This window comes from Ranitomeya imitator, chromosome 3 (genome assembly GCF_032444005.1).
Source record: "Ranitomeya imitator isolate aRanImi1 chromosome 3, aRanImi1.pri, whole genome shotgun sequence".
Classification (NCBI taxonomy): domain Eukaryota; kingdom Metazoa; phylum Chordata; class Amphibia; order Anura; family Dendrobatidae; genus Ranitomeya; species Ranitomeya imitator.
Genome location: NC_091284.1, coordinates 664411954 through 664433746, shown reverse-complemented (window position 1 = coordinate 664433746; position 21793 = coordinate 664411954). Strand labels below are relative to the sequence as shown.

Below are 21793 nucleotides of genomic sequence, written 5' to 3'. Positions count from 1 at the left end.
GCATCGGGTATTCTAGAATATGCATGTCCCGGTAGTATATGGACAATGATGATTCCAGAATTCGCGGCAGATTGTGCCCGTCGCTGATTGGTCGAGGCAACCTTTATGACATCATCGTCGCCATGACAACCATTATGACATCATCGTCGCTGTGCCCATCTCTGATTGGTCGAGGCCTGCCGGCCTCGACCAATCAGAGACGCGGGATGTCTACGTCCTTTATGACATCGTCGCTGTGCCCGTCTCTGATTGGTCGAGGCCTGGCGGCCTCGACCAATCAGAGATGCGGGATTTCTACGTCGATGCTGTGCCCGTCGCTGATTGGTCGAGGCCTGGTGGCCTCGACCAATCAATCAGAGACGGGCACAGCGACGATGTCATAAAGGACGTAGCCAGGCCAATCAGAGAGGCGGGATTTCCAGGACAGAAAGACAGATAGACAGACAGACAAAGACAGACAGAAAGACAGATGGAAAAACCCTTAGACAATTATATATATACTAGATTGTGGCCCGATTCTAACGCATCGGGTATTCTAGAATATGCATGTCCCTGTAATATATGGACAATGATGATTCCAGAATTCGCGGCAGACTGTGCCCGTCGCTGATTGGTCGAGGCAACCTTTATGACATCATCGTCGCCATGGCAACCATTATGACATCATCGTCGCTGTGCCCGTTGCTGATTGGTCGAGGCCTGGCGGCCTCGACCAATCAGAGTCGCGGGATGTCTACGTCCTTTATGACATCATCGTCGCTGTGCCCGTTGCTGATTGGTCGAGGCCTGGCGGCCTCGACCAATCAGAGACGCGGGATTTCTACGTCGATGCTGTGCCGGTCTCTGATTGGTCGAGGCCTGGCGGCCTCGACCAATCAGAGACGTGGGATGTCTACGTCCTTTATGACATCATTGTCGCTGTGCCCGTCAGAGACGCGGGATTTCTACGTCGATGCTGTGCCCGTCGCTGATTGGTCGAGGCCTGGCGGCCTCGACCAATCAGAGACGCGGGATTTCCAGGACAGACAGACAGACGGAAAAACCCTTAGACAATTATATATATAGATAATAGATTTTGTGTGACATCACTCTCTGATTTAAGTATACAAAAATTGAAAGTATGAAAATTGCAAAATTTTCAAGATTTTTGCCAAATATCCATTGTTTTCGTAAATAAACGCAAGTTATGTTGAAGAAATGTTGCCACTAACCTGATGTACAATATGTCACGAAAAAACATTCTCAGAATCAGTGGGATACTTCGAAGCGTTCCAGAGTTATCTCATAAAGTGACAGTGGTCAGAATTGGCCTGGTCATTAAGTACCAAATTTGCTTTGTCACTAAGGGGTTAAAACAAGCATGCTCGGATAACACCTTACCCTAGCACGTTCGCTCATCACTAGTCGACACCTCGGGGTGAATGGTGCTGGTCAGTGGAAGGATACATATCCCAACAATAGTATAGAGAAGACCACGGTGATGGCTAGTTTCTTTGTAGAACGTTGCACTTAAGGGTACGTTCACATTAGCGTTGCGCCGCCCTGCGTCGGCGACGCAACGCGCGACGCATGTTAAAACGCGCGCAAACGCGCGCAAAAACGCGCGCGTTTTGCGACGCGTGCGTCGTTTTTGACAAAAATCGGACGCACAGAAAATGCAACTTGTTGCATTTTCTTGCGTCCGACGCTAGCGTCGGAAACGACGCACGTGGCGAAAAACGCCACCCAAAAAACGCACGCGTCCCCTATGTTAAACATAGGGGCGCGTCGCCGCTGCGTCGCCGCTGCGTCGCCGACGCAACAGCGGCGCAACGCTAATGTGAACGTACCCTTATTTATTGCGTTGGCATGTCATGCTCATGGATAGCGCACTAAACGCCAAGACGTTTGTCACGGCAGGTTAGGAGCAGTGTATTAAATGTCAGCCTCCCCGCAGAATGTCCACAAACTGCTTCTAACAGGCTTCGACCAAGGTCCGGGTAGAAATGTTGGTCATCTTGTAAAGTGTGCGGTGAACATGATGCATCAATAAATGTAATTCTCTTCTCTGCAACTATGTATTGATGTGTTCTTTCTTATATTGTCAATATAGAAGTAGTGGACGACCCCTTAAATCCTGCATACATCTGTATTTGCTCACTAATCCCAGATTTAAGAAAACCAGAATTATTGTTTCTCTGATTATTACCGAATAACAGACAAAAGCAGAACTTTATTATTGCTGCTCATTACAAACATAGGAAGAAGGTTGCGTGTCCGTCATATCCTCAACAAGCGGCACCAGTCATCAGTTTCTCTTTATTTCCAGACAGCGTTGTCTGATCCAATATCAATAATGTTCTATTTCTTCTGTCCATGTAAAATACAGAGAGATGTTCTTTCTACACTAAATGCTGCTTTTCTTCTATACCCCCATGATCTGTTATTTAGAAAGATTAATGGGACGTGTCAGGTGTGGAAAATGTATGCGACACGCTGAGCATCACTAACGCTGTTCGTGGAGTCTACAGTACGGTTTTATTACCCCTACCTCTGACAGGTCCTGGGCTGGAATATCGGCCACACTTTCTCTTATTTCACTGATGTTTTCTGATATAAAACACCACAGTTTGCACATGTTTTTGTTGGAACCTTTCCTCATTACTTGTAAACTATAAAATATTTCTATTCTTTTTTTCAGGTTCTCGGTGGATTTCCCGGTGGACTTGGTTCTCAAGGAGTACAAGCACAACAACACAGGAACTTGTCACTGCATGAGTATCTTAGCATGGGGCTTCTTAAAGATGCTGGCATCGCCATACCAAAGGGTTTTGTAGCAACGACACCAGAAGAAGCTTATTCAGTAGCTAAAGAGATTGGTATGAGTTACTTTATCATGTTGTTTTGAAATTTCAGTAGACCATTTCCAAATAGTGAGCAGTTCTTTATTATACGCATTATTAAAATGTAGAATCTAACGCTTAGTGTGAGATCAGGTGAGTAACCCTGTGGAGTCGGGGGGCTTGCCCACTTCAGCTGAACGTGTGTCCTTGTACGTACAGTCAGCTGAAATGTATTGCTGTGCAAAGAGGAAGAGGCCACTACTGTCTACAGGAGCGCGGACAGGTAGAGGAATCGATTATTAGAGAACGGGAGTCATTATTAAAGGGAACCTGTCACCTGAATTTGGCGGGATCGGTTTTCGGTCATATGGCCGGAGTTTTCAGGTGTTTTATTCACCCTTTCCTTACCCGCTGGCTGCATGCTGGCCGCAATATTGGATTGAAGTTCATTCTATGTCCTTTGTAGTACACGCCTGCGCAAGGCAATCTTGCAAATGTGCCCGCAGGATGCATTTTTTCTCCATAGACTTGCATTAGCGACGCATTGCGACGTGTCGCATCCATCGCGCGACGGATGCGTCGTGTTTTGGCAGAAAAAAAAGTTACATGTAACGTTTTTTTGTGCGTCGAGTCCGCCATTTTCGACCGCACATGCGCGGCCGAAACTCCGCCCTTTCCTCCCCGGACATTACAATGGGGCAGCGGATGCGTTGAAAAACTGCATCCGCTGCCCCCGTTGTTCATTTCTTTCACAACGTGCGTCGGTACGTCGGGCCGATGCTAGTGTGAAAGTAGCCTTAGATGTGATAAACCACAGTTAATTTATGTTTTAAGTGGGGCAATCTCTTTTTCACACTGGGCCCTGTAGGTTTGGATTTCTTTTTCCCTTAATAATAAAGACATTCATTTAAAAACTGCATTCTGTGATTACTTGTGTTATCTTTGTCTAATATTTAAATTTGTTTGGTGATCTGAAACATTTAAGTGTGACCAACATGCCAAAGAATAGGAAATCAGGAAGGGGGCTAAGACTTTTTTGTCACCACTGTACCTGAGCATAGGTCATTATGAAGAGAGGGAGGAGGGGAGCTGTGACATAACGTACTGTGATTGGTGAACGCTGTGTTATGTGCTGCACCCAGAGATACCGCCTTCCGTCATAATCCTGTCTATGATGATGACATTGAAGCCTGATTCTAAAATATTCCCAGTGACCAGAATAAAAATTTAAAGATTTCTGTGTCTTTTTTTTTTTAAATACAGATAGTTATTTGTGAAATTATAAAAAAAAATATTTTTATTAATATTTAAAATAAAATGAGGTAATTTATGTGATGACACATTTTCTTCCATTTAGAACTCAGGTTTTCTTCATTGTCCAGTTTACAGCTGTTCTGTATTATTTTGTCCAAGTCTGCAGAATAAGTTGAAATGTTATGGATGTGCCCCCAAACAACATTTGTTGTCTCGACCGATAAAATGTCATATGTGGAGTAAATAGTTTTGTCTTTTTTCAGCCTTCAGCAAAGATTCTTGAAACATTGCAATTGTCAGACTGTCTTTCTGCATGATCAGATGGCTCTTCCTACAAGTGATTTATCCATTTTGTACAGATGTGATCTTTAGTTTTCGGAAAATCATTTGTGGTGGTAGCCTGTTTAAAAAGATTCTCCACAGATTAGAAGACAAATCGTTACAAGCATTAATAAATCTGTCTACACTATGGTTACTTTCTTTTACCTTTCCTCCCCCTCTTTCCCCTTTCCCCCACCCAACATTCCCGTTCCCTATGTTCCCCTATATGTATCCATGGATGAAGCATATATCAATACAAAATCAATGCATAAAGTTTGTTGTTATATTTAAAAGTTTAATAAAAACACTTAAAAAAAAAAAAAAAAAAAGATTCTCCACAATATTTTTAGAGTAAGATGTGGGAAGCTACCATGGAAAAAGAAAAAAGAAAGCATTATTTTCCCCTTTAACTGCTATGGAGCCGCTACTCCAATGATCTCTGCTGGACCAGAAGCGATGGTGTTACGTTCACCAGTTAACTAACCCTACAGCTTATTAGTGGTTAAAGGGATGTTTCAGTGATATGTTACCACCTAGCCACAGGATTGGTGATGACTGCTGGATTGATGAGGTTCTGAGCACCAAGACTTGTACTCATTGCCCGTAAGAGGGTCCCATGTTCCCCTTCTGAATACAGTTGTGCAAGTGGTGTCCTAGTGCTCAAGACTTCGAGAGATTGCGGAGCCCCGCTTCCTATGTCCGTATTGTAACTGGTTGTCGCTTTGTATTATGAAAGTTTTCCCAAATTTGCTTGATAATGATTGTTCTCTGTTTTCTACCTGAAGGCTCCAAGGATTTGGTTGTAAAGGCCCAAGTGCTTGCTGGTGGAAGAGGAAAGGGCTCTTTTGAAGGTGGCCTAAAAGGAGGAGTGAAGATTGTCTATTCGTAAGTATGACGTATTACCTTTACACATGGGCAGTACGCATACTTGTGTCACAATAACATTTCAGTTAAGCAGAAGATCTGTTTGCAGTCCATTCTCTGTATACATTCAACCCCAAAACAGCCTTATTAGTACATGTAAGTTGTATTGTAAACCTTTGCTAACCTCATTTCACTTTTTAGTCACCAAATCTGTCTAATTATTTCTTAACATATATTAGGAGGTTTAACACTAGGACTACTAGTATAGTCATTTTGACTACTTGCACTTTTTATTTCTCTTCTGTGACTACATTTTTCGGAATTCCGGCTTGAGACTCGGTGACTTTTCCCCAAATAGGATGTGAAAAAAAGATTTTGTGACGATAAATAATTTTGGTGAAAAAATTGCGCGATTTTCAAAATTTACCTTTAACTACTAAAGGTAATCATTTTGACTACCTACTATATTTTGCTGTCCTTGGGTCACTAAATGTTGCTGTAAAGTTTTGTGCATAATTTTTTCACTGTATCTTATCTACCCTGATGTTCATATAGATGTAGTTCAATTCAGATGCCAACTTTTCACATTTTCCTTGTTACCTGGTTCTATTAGGGTATGTGCACACGTCAGGATTTCTTGCAGAAATTTTCCTGACAAAAACCGGAGATTTCTGCCAGAAATCCGCATGCGTTTTACCGCGATTTTGACGCGTTTTTTGTGCGTTTTTCCCCAAATGCATAGAATTGCGGGAAAAACGCAGAAAATCCGCAAAAATAATGAACATGCTCATTTTTTTACCGCGATGCATTTTTTTCGCGGAAAAAAACGCATCCATGTGCACAAAACATGCAGAATGCATTCTAAATGATAGAATGCATAATGTATGCATTTTTAATTAGTTTTTATAGCGTTTTTAGCGCGAAAAACGCGAAAAAAATACAAAAAACCTGTACGTGTGCACTTAAGGTACCTTCACACTAAACGACGCTACAGCGATCCAGACAACGATCCGGATCGCTGCAGCGTCGCTGTTTGGTCGCTGGAAAGCTGTCACACAGACCGCTCTTCAGCGACCAACGATGCCGGTAACCGGGGTAAACATCGGGTTACTAAGCGCAGGGCCGCGCTTAGTAACCCGAGGTTTACCCTGGTTACCATCCTAAAAGTAAAAAAAACAAACGCTTCATACTTACCTACCGCTGTCTGTCCTCGGCGCTGTGCTTCTCTGTACTGGCTGTGAGCACAGTGGCCGGAAAGCAGAGCGGTGACGTCACCGCTCTGCTTTCCGGCCGCTGTGCTCACAGTGAGTGCAGGAAAGCACAGCGCCGGAGGACAGACAGCGGAAGGTAAGTATGTAGTGTTTGTTTTTTTTACTTTTAGGATGGTAACCAGGGTAAACATCGGGTTACTAAGCGCGGCCCTGCGCTTAGTAACCCGATGTTTACCCTGGTTACCAGCGAAGACATCGCTGAATTGGCGTCACACACGCCGATTCAGCGATGTCAGCGGGAGAGCCAGCGACCAAATAAAGTTCTGGCCTTCTAGCCCCGACCAACGACATCACAGCAGGATTCTGATCGCTGCTGCCTGTCAAACTGAACGATATCGCTAGCCAGGACGCTGCAACGTCACAGATCGCTAGCGATATCGTTTAGTGTGAAGGTACCAATAGCCTAATACTGTAGGCTCTTATCTTATGCTAAAGAAGGGTGTTGTTTTTCTCTGGTCCTAGCAGTAGACAGTAGTCTGGATAGTACGTTTACTTTCAGTTCAGCTGAAGAGACAAAGAACACATGCAGACATAAGAGCTCAAAAAACTCATACAAGTATATAGCAGATACAACATTTTATTGTCATATTATTCGATTATTTTGTACTGTATAGTGTGAAGCAGCTATTTTTTGGGGGGGAAAAACTATATTTGCATACAGCTTGATGTTATTATAGTTTACATCTAGAAAGAATATATTTTTTTTTTATCTGCAAATGGGCAATATGCATGAATATAGCAATAATGCAATGTAATGGTTTATGACGCGAAAACAATAAAAATTACGTGTTTTTTTTTATTTTTCTTTTGTTTATGATCAACCATGTTCACATGCAGTATAATTCTGCGAAAAAATGTATAAATTAGCTAAAACATCAAGACTTTTATAGGTCCAGTCAAAAATGAACGAACATTATATTTGTATAGTGGTAGCGAACAGAACAGCAGGGATATGTTACTGGTGATTCTCATTGTATGCTGTTATGTGAATATATACTGTATATATGTCCAGTACTGCTATTTTCTGTTGTAGTTTTACAATGATCCTGATGGGCAGCACGGTGGCGCAGTGGTTAGCACAGCAGCCTTGCAGCGCTGGGGTCCTGGGTTCTAATCCCACCCAGGACAACATCTGCAAAGAGTTTGTATGTTCTCTCCGTGTTTGCGTGGGTTTCCTCCGGGTTCTCCGGTTTCCTCCCACATTCCAAAGACATACTGATAGGATATTTAGATTGTGAGCCCCATCGGGGACAGTGATGATAATGTGTGCAAAACTGTAAAGTGCTGCGGAATATGTTAGCGCTATATAAAAATAAAGATTATTATTATTATTATTATTATTATTATGATCCTAGCAATAAAAGTTGTAAAGGACCCCCTCTAAACTCTAAAAATAAACGAAAACAAGTCAGTAGTCAGAATGACTACATTCAGTAGTTCTAGTCAAGGTCACGAGTCCAGTAGTCCTAGTGTTAAGACAACTTAACAACTCCTACATGCTGATCGGACCCCAGGCAGCAAATATCAGACACTGGCTCTGTCAGTTCAGCTAGATATGTTTTACTCTGAAACGCTGAGGTGGTACTGAGAGAAATATGCATTGTCCACCTTGTTTGGGTGACCAGTCCAAGAGGCCGATCCCTGGCATCTTCTTTTTTTCCCTGCTCCTCTTGAGTGATAGGTCTCTCCTTATATGTTTGTCGATGGAGAAAACATTCACTGAAAAAGTCGTGTTTTTAACAAACTTCCCATAAATCTACAGTACAGGCACTTATAAGAAATTTTGTAATATATTAGGAATCTGCTTTGGTCTCCACTTAACAGACACATCTCCCCCTCCCTCTGCCTCTTGAACTTGTCATCTGCTGTGAAAAGTGGCTCAAGCCCGACTTGCTTACTCAAGTCAGACTTTATTATTGAAAATCATTATACTCTGAGAGGGCAGATGGAGGAGGAGTGACGAGCACGAAGAAACTGAGGAAAGCCGATGAAGAGCTCTTCCCAATGTTTTTGTAAAAATTTTTCTTCTACCTCACATAAGAGCTTGATTCAGATCAGGACAGCTCAGCTCTGCTGTGTAATGTCCTCCATGTTGTTGCTGCAGCTTGTCTCTGTGAGCTAAAAAATGAATGAAGAGCACAAATCCCTCTGTGTGCTGTGCTGTGTGGCTAGATTACTGCAGCTCATATCTACCCACCAGCTACAATTGGATTACAAAATATCCCCATAATCCTGTAGAATGTAAGCCCGCAAGGGCAGGGTCCTCGCCCCTCTGTACCAGTCTGTCATTTTTAGTTTATTTACTGTAAGTGATATCTGTAACTTGTATGTAACCCCTTTCTCATGTACAGCACCATGGAATTAATGGTGCTATATAAATTAATAATAATAAAAGTAAAGAGAGAGATTATGCAGAGGGTAAAACCATTGAAAAATGCAGGATACAAGTCATGTAATGGCTAGAAATGGTGTTATTCATTATATAGTCTCCTAACTACAACCTTTAGTCTCTCCCTTCCCTCAGGCATTTTCCCCTCCTCCTTCAAACACTCTTCATTACTCCATTATTAAAGAAACCCGCTCTCGACCCATTCTGCACAAACAACAACAGACCAGTCTCCAATCTCCCCTTCATCTCTAAACTCTTGGAGCACCTGATCTACTCCCTTCTTACTCGTTACCTCTCCACTCACTCTCTCCTCGACCCTTCACAGTCCGGTTTCCACCACCTACATTCGACAGAATCTGCACTCATCAAAGTGACCATCGACCTTCTGACAGCAAAATGTAACGGTGACCACTCTCTGCTCATTCTCCTCGACCTTTCTGCAGCTTTCGACACTGTCGACCACCCTCTCCTGCTCTCTAGGCTCCAGTCACTAGGCGTTAAGGACACTGCTCTCTTCTGGTTCTCTTCCTATCTTTCTGACCGCTCCTTCAGTGTTCTGTTCGCTGGCTCCACTTCATCTCCTCTTCCTCTCACTGTTGGGGTACCTCAGGGCTCAGTCCTTGGCCCCCTTCTCTTCTCTCTCTACACGGCCCCAATTGGACAGATCATCAGCAGATTTGGCTTTCAGTACCATCTTTATGGTGACGACACACAACTATATACATCATCCCCTGACCTTACCCCTGCTGTACTACAGAACGCCAGTGACTGCCTGTCTGCAGTCTCCGACATCATGTCCGCTCTCTATCTGAAACTCAACTTATTCAAAACTGAACTTCTTCTGCCCCCGCCGTCTACTAACCTCCCTAAATCTGACATTTCCCTCTCCTTGAGTGGCATCCTGATAACACCCCGGCAGTAGGCGCACTGTCTGGGTGTTATGTTTTACCCTAATCTCTCCTTCACCTCCCATATACAATCTCTTGCCGCTTACACATAAAGAACATCTCTAGAATCTGACCTAGTCTCACCGTGGAAACAAAAAACCCCTCATTGTCGCCCTGATCCACTCCCGTCTGGACTAGGCTTGAGCGAAACGGATCGGACAAATTCAAAAGTCGCCGACTTTTGGCAAAGTCGGGTTTCATGAAACCCGACCCGATCATAGTGTGGGATCGGCCATGCGGTCGGCGATCTTCGCGCCAAAGTCGCGTTTCGTATGACGCGTTTGGCGCCATTTTTTCAGCCAATGAAGGAGCGTGGGCAGAGTGATGACATAGGTCTTAGGGGCGTGGATGCCTATCGCCATCTTGTCGCTTGTGCGCTGTAGCGATTTGCAATGTGTAACACCAGCTTTTCTGTTCAGGGACGGAGGAGAGAGAGAGAGCGAGAGGCAGAGAAAAAAAAGTTAGATTTCCCATTGACTTTGCATTGTGTTTCGGTCGATCCCCGACTTTTCGCCATAATCGGCCGATTTCACTCGACTCGACTTTTGAGATAGTCGGGTTTCGCGAAACCCGACTCGACCCTAAAAAAGTAAAAGTCGCTCAACCCTAGTCTGGACTACTGTAACGCTCTATTAATTGGCCTCCCCCTCACTCCACTTTTCCCTCTCTAGTCCATCTTTAATGCAGCAGCCAGGGTCATCCACCTGGCTAATAGTTACTCAGATGCGTCCGCTCTTCGCCAGTCATTACACTGGCTGCCCATTCGTTACAGGATGCAATTCAAAGTACTTGTTCTCAGCCACAAAGCTCTCCACAGTGCGACACCCCCCTACATCTCTCTCATTTCTGTCTATTCGCCTAGCCGTTCGCTGCGCTCTGCAAACGACTTTCAACTAACCTCTGTACTAATCCGTACCTCCCACTCTCGGCTTCAATACTTCTCCCGCGCTGCGCCAATCCTCTGGAATGCTCTACCCCAAGATATTAGGACCAGTCACAACTTGCACAGTTTTAAGCGCTCCTTCAAAACACATTTGTTCAGAGCGGCCTATCACGTTCCCTAATCAAAGTCATTTTATGTATGTGTGTGTGTGTAGCTCATTCACTATCTCTATCTATTCCCCATTCCCTCAAGATGGCTGGACCATCATTATAAATACACACCTGTACTTTGTATCTCCCCCGCCTCATTGTAGATTTGTAAGCTCTCAAGAGCACGATTGTAAGCTCTCAAGAGCAGGATCGTTTTATTTTTGCTTTATTATATTATTGTTAACGTTGTTACTCATGATCGTTGTTTGAAACTGTCAAACTGTAAAGCGCTACAGAATATGTTGGCACTATATAAATAAAGATTATTATTATATACACACGGCAGCTTATTCTGAAAAGTACAGTTACCCTTTAAAGTAAGCAGGGCAGTGATAATCCACAAGGGACCACAATATCGGACGACGTTGTCATCAGTTACCTGGATGATGAAGTGCAGCATTTGTGTGTGTGTATATATAAATATATAATAATAAACCAGAGAAAAATAGGAGTAGTATGTCCAAAAATACAAATTTTATTGTCTATCATATAGTAACATAGTAAATAAATCACAATTAAAAGTAACGTACAAATAGAGAGGGATCAGATACAAATTGGCCACAGGTATCTCAGCATAAATTATTATTATTATTACTAGATGGTGGCCCGATTCTAACGCATCGGGTATTTTAGAATATGTTTTTATGTATGTATATAGCATCCACATAGTATATCGCACAGGCCATGTAGTATATAGCAGACAAATACTACTTGGCCTGTGCTATATACTATGTGGCTGCTATATACATACATATTGTAGAATACACGATGCGTTAATACAGGCCATGCAATATATAACAGTGGCCACGCAGTATATAACACAGCCACGTACTATATAACACAGCCCACGCAGTATATAGCAGCCACGCATTATATAACACAGGCGACGTAGTATATAACAGTGGCCACGTAATATATAGCACAACCCACGCAGTATATAGCACAGCCCAAGGAGTATATCACACAGCCCACATAGTATATAACATTGCCTATGTAGTATATAGCAGCCATATCTAACACAGCGGTATCTAACACAGCCCACGTAGTATACAGCAGTGTGGGCACCATATCCCTGTTAAAAAAATAATTAAAATAAAAAATTGTTATATACTCACCCCTGGGATCCAGCGAAGCTCCCGGCGATACGCGCACGGCTGCCGCCGTCTTCCGTTCCCAGGATGCATTGCGAAATTACCCTCGCGAGACCGCTAAGTCTTCTGGGTGGGTAATTTCGTAATGCATCGCCGGGAACAGAAGATGGCGGCTGGCGCGAGCGGCTCGGCGGACTACGGAGGGTGAAAATAGCAAGTTTTTTTATTATTTTTAACATTACATCTTTTTACTATTGATGCCGCATAGGCAGCATCAATAGTAAAAAGTTGGGGACACACAGGGTTAATGGCAGCGGTTATGGAGTGCGTTACCCGCGGCATAACACGGTCCGTTACCGTCGGCATTAACCTTGTTTGAGCGGTGACTGGAGGGGAGTATGCAGGCGCCGGGCACTGACTGCGGGGAGTAAGGAGCAGCCGTTTTCTTCCGGACTGTACCCGTCGCTGATTAGTCGTGGCTGTTTTGCCGCGACCAATCAGCGACTTGGATTTCCATGATAGACAGAGGCCGCGACCAATGAATATCCGTGACAGACAAACAGAAAGACAGACAGACGGAAGTGACCCTTAGACAATTATATAGTAAATTATTATTTATTTATATAGCACCATTGATTCCATGGTGCTCTACATGAGAAGGGGTTACATACAAGTTACAGATATCACTTACAGTAAACAAACTAACAATGACATACTGATACAGAGGCCACAGAAAAGGATGTTGCAGTAGTCAAGGCGGGAGATGATGAGGGCATGCACAAGCATTTTAGTAGATTGACGGTTGAGGAAAGGACGGATTCTGGAGATATTTTTGAGCTGGAGGCGACAGGAGGTGGAAGGAGCTTGGATGTGCGGTTTGAAGGACAGGGCAGAGTCGTAGGTTACTCCGAGGCAGCGGACTTCAGGTACGGGGGAAAGCATGATGTCATTGATTGCGATAGATAGGTCAGGTAAGGAAGATCTATTGGATAGAGGAAAGATGATGCGTTCAGATTTGTCCACATTGAGTTTGAGGAAGCGAGAGGAGAAGGAGGATATGGCTGATAGGCACTCTGGGATTCTGGACAGCAGAGCGGTGACGTCTGGGCCAGAGCGGTAGATCTGAGTGTCATCAGCATAGAGGTGGTACTGTAATCCATGGGACTTTATGAGTTGTCCCAAGCCAAGTGTATAGATTGAGAAGAGATGGGGTCCTAGAACAGAGCCTTGGGGGACTCCAACAGAGAGAGGGTGGGATGAGGAGGTAGTGTGGGAGTGAGAGACGCTGAATGTGCGGTTGGAAAGGTATGAGGAGATCCAGGATAGGGCGAGGTATTAGATGCCAAAGGAGGAGAGGATCTGTAGTAAGAGGCAGTGGTCAACTGTGTCGAAAGCAGAGGACAGGTCTAGAAAGAGGAGTACAGAATATTGTCCATTAGCTTTCGCGGTAAGTAGGTCATTAGTAATTTTGGTCAGGGCTGTCTCAGTTGAGTGATGGGCGCGGAAAAAAGATTGTAGATTGTCAAAGAGCAAGTTAGATGAGAGGTAGGAGGAAAGTTCAGAGTGGACGTGCTGCTCCAGGAGTTTGGAAGCGAATGGGAGCAGTGATATTGGGCGATAGCTGGACATAGCAGTTGGATCGAGGGTTGGCTTTTTAAGGATAGGCGTGATTGTGGCATGTTTGAAAGCAGAAGAGAAGGTGCCAGAAGATAGGGATAGGTTGAAGAGGTGGGTTAGGGATGGGATAAGTGTGGTGGTGAGGTTGGGGAGGAGGTGGGATGGGGTCGAGCGCACAGATGGTGAGGTGCGATTTGGAGAGGAGACAATTAAGCCCCCCTTCAGTGATGTTGGATATGGAGGTTATGGGGTTTGGGCATTGGTCTGGTATACAAAGGGGTTGTGGTGGTTGAACAATGAAGACTTGCCTTGTCTGGTTGATCTTATTTTTAAAGTGTGTGGCAAAGTCCTCAGCAGAGATGAGGGAGGTTGGAGGGGGCAGTGGGGGGCGGAAGAGGGAGTTAAAGGTACGAGGGTTGTGAAGATACGATAAGAGGGTTGTGAAGTAGACCTGTTTAATAGATGTGAGAGCAGATTTAAAAGCGGGTGTTGCCTGTTTGAATGCAGTGAAATCGTCTTGCAAGTGTGTTTTCTTCCAACACCGCTCTGCAACCCTGGACACTTGCCGGAGCTTTTTAGTGGTGTGTTGATATGTCGCACTCTGCCATGGACGAGAGGGGCAACTGTGTCAATAGCTGATGCAAGAGTGGCATTGTAGAAAGCAGTGGCACTGTCTGTGTTGTGGAGTGAGGATATGGATGCCAGTGGTAGGATAGAGTCAGAGAGTGTGTGAGTGTCTAGGTGTGCAAGGTTTCTGCGGGGATGCGCATTTTGCTGGACATGGATGACCGGTGGGGAGGACAGGGATGAGAGGGGGAGGTGGTGAAGTTAGATAGAGAGCAGAGACGGGTGAATACCAGGTCTAATGTATGTCCGTCTGTGTGGGTAGCTGGGACTTTAATGTTGTGTTACATTTATGCTGAGATACCTGTGGCCAATTTGTATCTGATCCCTCTCTATTTTTACGTTACTTTTAATTGTGATTTATTTACTGTGTTACTATATGATGGACAATAAAATTTGTATTCTTGGACATATTACTCCTATTTTTCTCTGGTTGATTACTGCATTCAGGAGTGTCCTCTCCAAGCAGATTGTCTGAGATGCAAACACTGTGTTATGTATTTTTTTGGCATTCATATACTAATGGTGTTCTATTTGGTCTGGATTCATATATAAGTATATATACTTGTGTGTGTGTGTATATATAAGTATGTTTTTGTCGCTTTCCAAGAGCCATGACTATTACATTTTTTTCAGTATAGCTGTATGAGAGGTTTTTTATTCTTTTTAAGGCCTCATTTTGAGGTAAATGTGATTAACTAACTTATTTACTTGTTTGCTTTTTTTTGTTAGGAATAATACAAAGTAACACAACAACTCTGCCATTTTTTTTAAAAATGTCTTTGGGTCAGTAGAATTGTGGCTTTATCAAATCTATACAGTTAGACTCATGATCGTATTCCTTTCTAACTGAATATAAACTGAGAAAAAAAATCATTGTTCTTACCAAACTCTAATATGTTTTACATTTTTCCATCAATAATGGGTATGCATGCGTGAAGGCTTATTTTTTTTTTTTTTTAGTGACAATGTGTAGTTTTTCCTTTTCTCCCATGACAACAACACCTGAGAGAGATTATCCGCCTATCAAGGACAGGAAACCTACTGAATAAAAGGGCGGTACCTCTCATTCACATCAGTTTTGGTTTCCTGTCCTTGATGGAACTTAAAGTGAAGTAAGGACAGTACCGAACATATGTCTTGCCTACGTCCGGTACGCTAAGGCTGTTTGTTACCTTCCAGGGGGTTAGGAAAGACCTCAAAATAAGGGGTACCCATTAGATGGATCAGGGAGGCCAATCTGTTAGTCTACTCCTCTAGTAATGTGTCAGTTCTAGGGAGCTTGAAGGCTTATTGTACCAAGGCCATCGCGACCTCCTAGCAGAGAAGGTGGAAGTGTCTATTTAAGGTGGCTACATGGTCCTCTTCTTCCACCTTTTATAAACATTACCGACTTGATCTGTCTTCCTCTGCCAATCTGTCCTTTGGGAAAAAGGTGTTACAATCAGTGATACCTCCCTAAGTGTTTCTTCTATGTAAGTCTCCAAGGTGGAAAAGGGGAAAAATCATATTTATTTACCGGTAATGGGATTGTACAGGGCCGTGACAGCACACTTATATTCCATCTTTTCTTCTCACTGTTTGGTGTGCACTATTCTGTTGGGTGTATAATTAGAATTAATAATGTTTGATTGGTGTTGGTTGTACAAATAATTGGAGATACTGTTATACTCTGAAACCCAACTGATGCGGAGGAGAGGTACCGCCCTTTTATTCAGTAATTTCCTCTCCTTAATGGGCGGATATCCTCTCTCAGGTGGTGCTGTCATGGGCTCTGTAAAATCACGTTACCAGTATTTAACAAAAATTTTCTTTGGTACCATTTTATGGCACATATGACTTTTTGATCATTTATTATTAGTGATGAGCGAATATACTCGATACTCGAGATTACCATTACAACAAAACCAAATGTATAAAGTTTATTTTTGCTACTTCTGGTTAAATCACTTTTTTTTTAAAGAAATAAAACAAAAACAAACTTGCATGCAAAAAAAGAAATAAATAAACATGTTATTGTTGCGTCCAGCATGACTTGTACTGTAAAATGATTTCATTATTTATTCTACAAAGTGAGTGCAGTAAATATATTTTTTCCCTTAAAATGAACAAGTTTTTTATTCTGTAAGGGAACCTGTCACCCCCAAAATCGATGGTGAGATAAGCTCACCGTCATCAGGGGCTTATCTACAGCATTCTGTAATGCTGTAGATAAGCCCCCGTTGTAACCTGAAAGAGGAGAAAAAGAGGTTAGATTATACTCAATCTGGGCGGTCCCGCTGCGGTCTGGTCAAATAGGCGTCTCGGGTCCGCTCCGGCGCCTCCTATCTTCATTCCATGGCGTCCTCTTCTGGTCTTCACGCCGCGGCTCCAGCGCAGGCATACTTTGTCTGCTCTGTTGAGGGCAGAGCAAAGTACTGTAGTGCGCAGGCGCCGGGCCTCTCTGACCTTTTCGCTCAACAGGGCAGACAAAGTACGCCTGCACCGGAGCCGCGGCGTGAAGACCAGAAGAGGACGTCATGGAATGAAGATGGGAGGCGCTGTTCCGGACCTGAGACACCCATCGGAGCAGCACCGCCCCTGGGTGAGTATAATCTAACCTCTTTTTCTCTTTCAGGTAACATCGGCGGCTTATCTACAGCATTACAGAATGCTGTAGATAACCCCCTGATGACGGTGAGCTTACCTCACCATCGATTTTGGGGGTGACAGGTTCCCTTTAATTTGGATTTTTTGGGGGAGTGGGGCCGCATTACTATGTTGTTTTTTTTTCTGGTTTAGAAAGCATTTTTGCAGACAGAGTTCAGCTCTAACTTATAGGTTGAGTGGATCGCCCCCACGTAATGGGCAATGGGGTACTCGGTACCGGGTCCTTCAGTTCCCTCAACTGGGATGTCACGGTGGCCCGACACGGACCGTGGCCCTATGAGGGGCGCCCAATAAAAGGGGTAGAGTTTGTAGATAACGATAGTGTTCGTGACGCCATCTGTGGTATTCGGTTAGGGTGACTTAGGGGTCCGCTGGGGTGATGGAATGGCAGCTAGATGGTATACCTTCCCACAGCTGAAGTATATCCCCAGGGCTTCCCAGATGTGTAGATGGTGATGGTGGATGGTGCAAGGCGCGGGGAATAACGAGGACACAATGGGTGCAGTCTCTTTACCTTTACTGAAGGCTTCAGCATCCACAGTCCAGGGTGCCGGATGACAGGGTAGGCAGAGTCCAGCCGATCGGATGGCAATTCCAGAGTCCCCTTATCCAGGTGGAAATCAGTAGCCTTCCCCTTGCGCACAGTAACGTAGTAGGTCCCTACGTGCATTAGCTCCCATAGGGTCCTCACTCTTATTACTCTTCTCTCGGTCCCCCAGATGGATAGGACCAACCCGTATGACGGTGGTGGCCTGAGGCTATTTTATAGGGACCCTAGTGTCGCACCTCCTCAGAGTTGCCACCTTGTCTGCTTAGGTTCTTAGGTCGGGCAGCCAACTTGGAATCGACTGTCCTGCCGGTCTCTGAAGTAAAGCGTAGAGTCTATTACTCCCTCGGTGTTCCGGCTACCGGATCTGCGCTCAATGGGAGGCAGCCTGCTCCTAGCTGGTCTCCCACTGGTGTTTTATTCCTGTTGCTACGACTTCGGTGCTCACTCACTATGGCACACTTCCTTTCTTGTCCTTCCTTAGGAGTCTGCCGCATGGGTTGCAGGCGCAGCTCCATGTCCTTCTTTTCCTTCCTGGGCCGAGCCCAGTCTTCTCCTACTGACTATCTCCTTCTCCCTCCAGTCAGCTTCTCCTTCTCCCTCCTTCTGCCTCACTTCCTAACCAACCCCCAGTTTTACCCAAGTGTGAGGAGTGGCCTAATAGATAGAACCCTTCGCTCCCCCTGGTGGCCGGCGTGTGAAGTGTGTGTGTGGCTGTGATACCTGGCAGGGTGAACTCCTTTGGTGCCATCAGACGTAACATCGCTCCCCCAGGTGGAAGAACGACATTACTGTAACGACCAGGACTCTGGGGCACTGCATTGAGCATAACCTGTAATTCGTTGATGTGGATCCCTGCTCATTTTGGTTTGTGGGTGCACCTTATCAGTGTTTGACAGTCTGTGTGCACAGAAATTACTGTCAATCACTAGATATGATCACCCTCTAGACTCCTAAACATAGAGAAAGCACAGTATTTTATCAACAAATTCCATTATTTTACTGAATCTTTTTCCACAAAACTACATATCAATCTGCTCATATCTTTCTGACTATACTCCTTCTTCTATACTGCCTATAGATGGCACAGCATTACTATTTGCCTATCTTCTTCCGCTTATACTCTATAATGCTTGTAGATGGCACAGGATTACTTTCTGTTCATCTCCTTCTGCATATACTCCTTCTACACTGCCTATAGACTGCATAGCATTGCAAGCTACTTATCTCCTTCTGCATATACTCCTTCTACACTGCCTATAGACCGCATAGCATTGCAATCTTCTTCTGCCTATAGTCCTTCTATACCGCCTATAGTTGGCACAGTGTTATCTATTCATCCAATGCTTATACTCCTTCTATACTGCCTATAGATTTCACATCATTACGATCTACTCATCTCCTGCTTTTACTACTTCTATACTGCCTATAGATTATACATAATTTCTATCTGCTCCTCTCCTTCCTATACTCTCTTTGCTGCATATACAGTATATGGGGCACAGTTTTAATATCTGCTCTTCTCCTGCCTATACTCATTCTCTACTGCCTATACTTGAACAGAATTACATCTTCGCCAGCTCTTGCCTATACTCCTCCAATACTACCTATAGTTGAACAGCATAACAGCATTACAGCCTCCTCGGCTCCTGCCTATACTCCTTTTGTACTGCCTATAGTTGAACAACATTACATATTCCTCTGCTCCTGCCTATACTACCTATAGTTGAACAGCATTTCAGCCTCCTCGGTTCCTGCCTATACTCCTCCTATACTGCCTGTAGTTGAACAGCATTACAGCCTCCTCGGTTCCTGCCTATACTCCTCCTATACTGCCTGTAGTTGAACAGCATTACAGCCTCCTCGGTTCCTGCCTATACTCCTCCTATACTGCCTGTAGTTGAACAGCATTACAGCCTCCTCGGTTCCTGCCTATACTCCTCCTATACTGCCTGTAGTTGAACAGCATTACAGCCTCCTCGGTTCCTGCCTATACTCCTCCTATACTGCCTGTAGTTGAACAGCATTACAGCCTCCTCGGCTCCTGCCTATACTCCTCCTATACTGCCTGTAGTTGAACAGCATTACAGCCTCGTCGGCTCCTGCCTATACTCCTTCTTTACGCCTATAGTAGCACAGCATCACAGCCTCCTCAGCTCCTGCCTATACTCCTCCTATACTGCCTGTAGTTAAACAGCATTAAAGCCTCCTCGGTTCCTGCCTATACTCCTCCTTTACTGCCTATACTTGAACAGCATTACATCTTCTTTTACCTCCTGCCTATACGCCTCCTATACTGCCTATACTTGAACAGCATTACATATTCCTTTGCTCCTGCCTATACTGCCTGTAGTTGAACAGCATTGCAGCCTCCTCGGCTCCTGCCTATACTCCTCCTATACTGCCTATACTTGAACAGCATTACAACCTCCTTGGTTCCTGCCTATACTCCTCCTATACTGCCTGTAGTTGAACAACATTACAGCCTCCTCGGTTCCTGCCTATACTCCTCCTTTACTGCCTATACTTGAACAGCATTACATCTTCCTTTACCTCCTGCCTATACGCCTCCTATACTTGAACAGCATTACATATTCCTTTGCTCCTGCCTATACTGCCTATACTTGAACAGCATTACAACCTCCTTGGTTCCTGCCTATACTCCTCCTATACTGCCTGTAGTTGAACAGCATTGCAGCCTCCTCGGCTCCTGCCTATACTCCTCCTATACTGCCTATACTTGAACAGCATTACAACCTCCTTGGTTCCTGCCTATACTCCTCCTATACTGCCTGTAGTTGAACAACATTACAGCCTCCTCGGTTCCTGCCTATACTCCTCCTATACTGCCTGTAGTTGAACAACATTACAGCCTCCTCGGTTCCTGCCTATACTCCTCCTATACTGCCTGTAGTTGAACAACATTACAGCCTCCTCGGTTCCTGCCTATACTCCTCCTATACTGCCTGTAGTTGAACAGCATTACAGCCTCCTCAGCTCCGGCCTATACTCCTCCTTTACTGCCTGTAGTTACAACTCCCTCGACTCCTGCCTATACTCATTCTATACTGCCTATACTTGAGCAGCATTACACATTCTTCTGCTACTGCCTATAGTTGAACAGCATTGCAGCCTCCTCAGCTCCTGCCTATACTCCTCCTTTACGCCTATAGTTGAACAGCATTATAGCCTCCTCAGCTCCTGCCTATACTCCTCCTATACTGCCTATAGTTGAACAGCATTACATATTCCTCTGCTCCTGCCTATACTGCCTATAGTTTAACAGCATCACAGCCTCCTCAGCTCCTGCCTATACTCCTCCTATACTGCCTGTAGTTAAACAGCATTACAGCCTCCTTGGTTCCTGCCTATACTCCTCCTTTACTGCCTATACTTGAACAGCATTACATATTCCTTTGCTCCTGCCTATACTGCCTGTAGTTGAACAGCATTGCAGCCTCCTCAGCTCCTGCCTATACTCCTGCCTATACTGCCTGTAGTAAAACAGCATTACAGCCTCCTTGGTTCCTGCCTATACTCCTCCTTTACTGCCTATACTTGAACAGCATTACATCTTCCTTTACCTCGTGCCTATACGCCTCCTATACTGCCTATACTTGAACAGCATTACATATTCCTTTGCTCCTGCCTATACTGCCTGTAGTTGAACAGCATTGCAGCCTCCTCGGCTCCTGCCTATACTCCTCCTATACTGCCTGTTGTTGAAGCGCATTACAGCCTCCGTGGTTCCTTCCCATACTGCTCCTATACTGCCTGTAGTTAAACAGCATTACAGCCTCCTCGGTTTCAGCCTATACTCCTTTTGTACTGCCTATAGATTGCACAGCATTACAAGAGGACAGGTTCCCTTTGACTTTAATTGAACTAAGTGGTAATAGCAGGGCAATAACATAGACAGTAGTTTTGTTTCTGGAACAAAGCAGCCATGTTTTTTCCCATATTTTCATTCTAGATATAAAATGATGTTCAAGGTGATTTGATAGGATGTTGTGCACATCATGAACTTCTAGTTTAGCTTAGCCTGCTCAGAATTAGATTCTTTTATTGATTCCTCTCCGAGCTGTGCTTGGTAATACATGTCTGCGAAAATGAGCTTTTTCCAATCATTCCAATGCAGTGATTGAATTTTCAAAGAATCTGCTCTCCTCTTTATCCTTACACAGGATGATAATGTCAGAGAAGCACAGTTCATAGACCTGACACTGCTGGCAATGCTTCCCATAATGGTCATTTGTTTATCCATCTGAGTGGGGGCAATATAGAGCAGAGGCAGGGTACAAGCAC

At 44.3% G+C, this 21793-nt stretch overlaps 1 protein-coding gene across 1 annotated transcript in view; it reads left to right on the top strand.

The window, feature by feature from the left end:
• Nucleotides 1–21793, top strand: part of SUCLA2 (succinate-CoA ligase ADP-forming subunit beta) — a 148595-nt gene that overhangs the window by 41461 nt on the left and 85341 nt on the right. The window contains exons 2-3 of the mRNA XM_069758283.1: nucleotides 2681–2858; nucleotides 5183–5282. Coding sequence (XP_069614384.1) covers nucleotides 2681–2858; nucleotides 5183–5282 — 278 coding nt within the window. The remainder of the gene's footprint in view (nucleotides 1–2680; nucleotides 2859–5182; nucleotides 5283–21793) is intronic.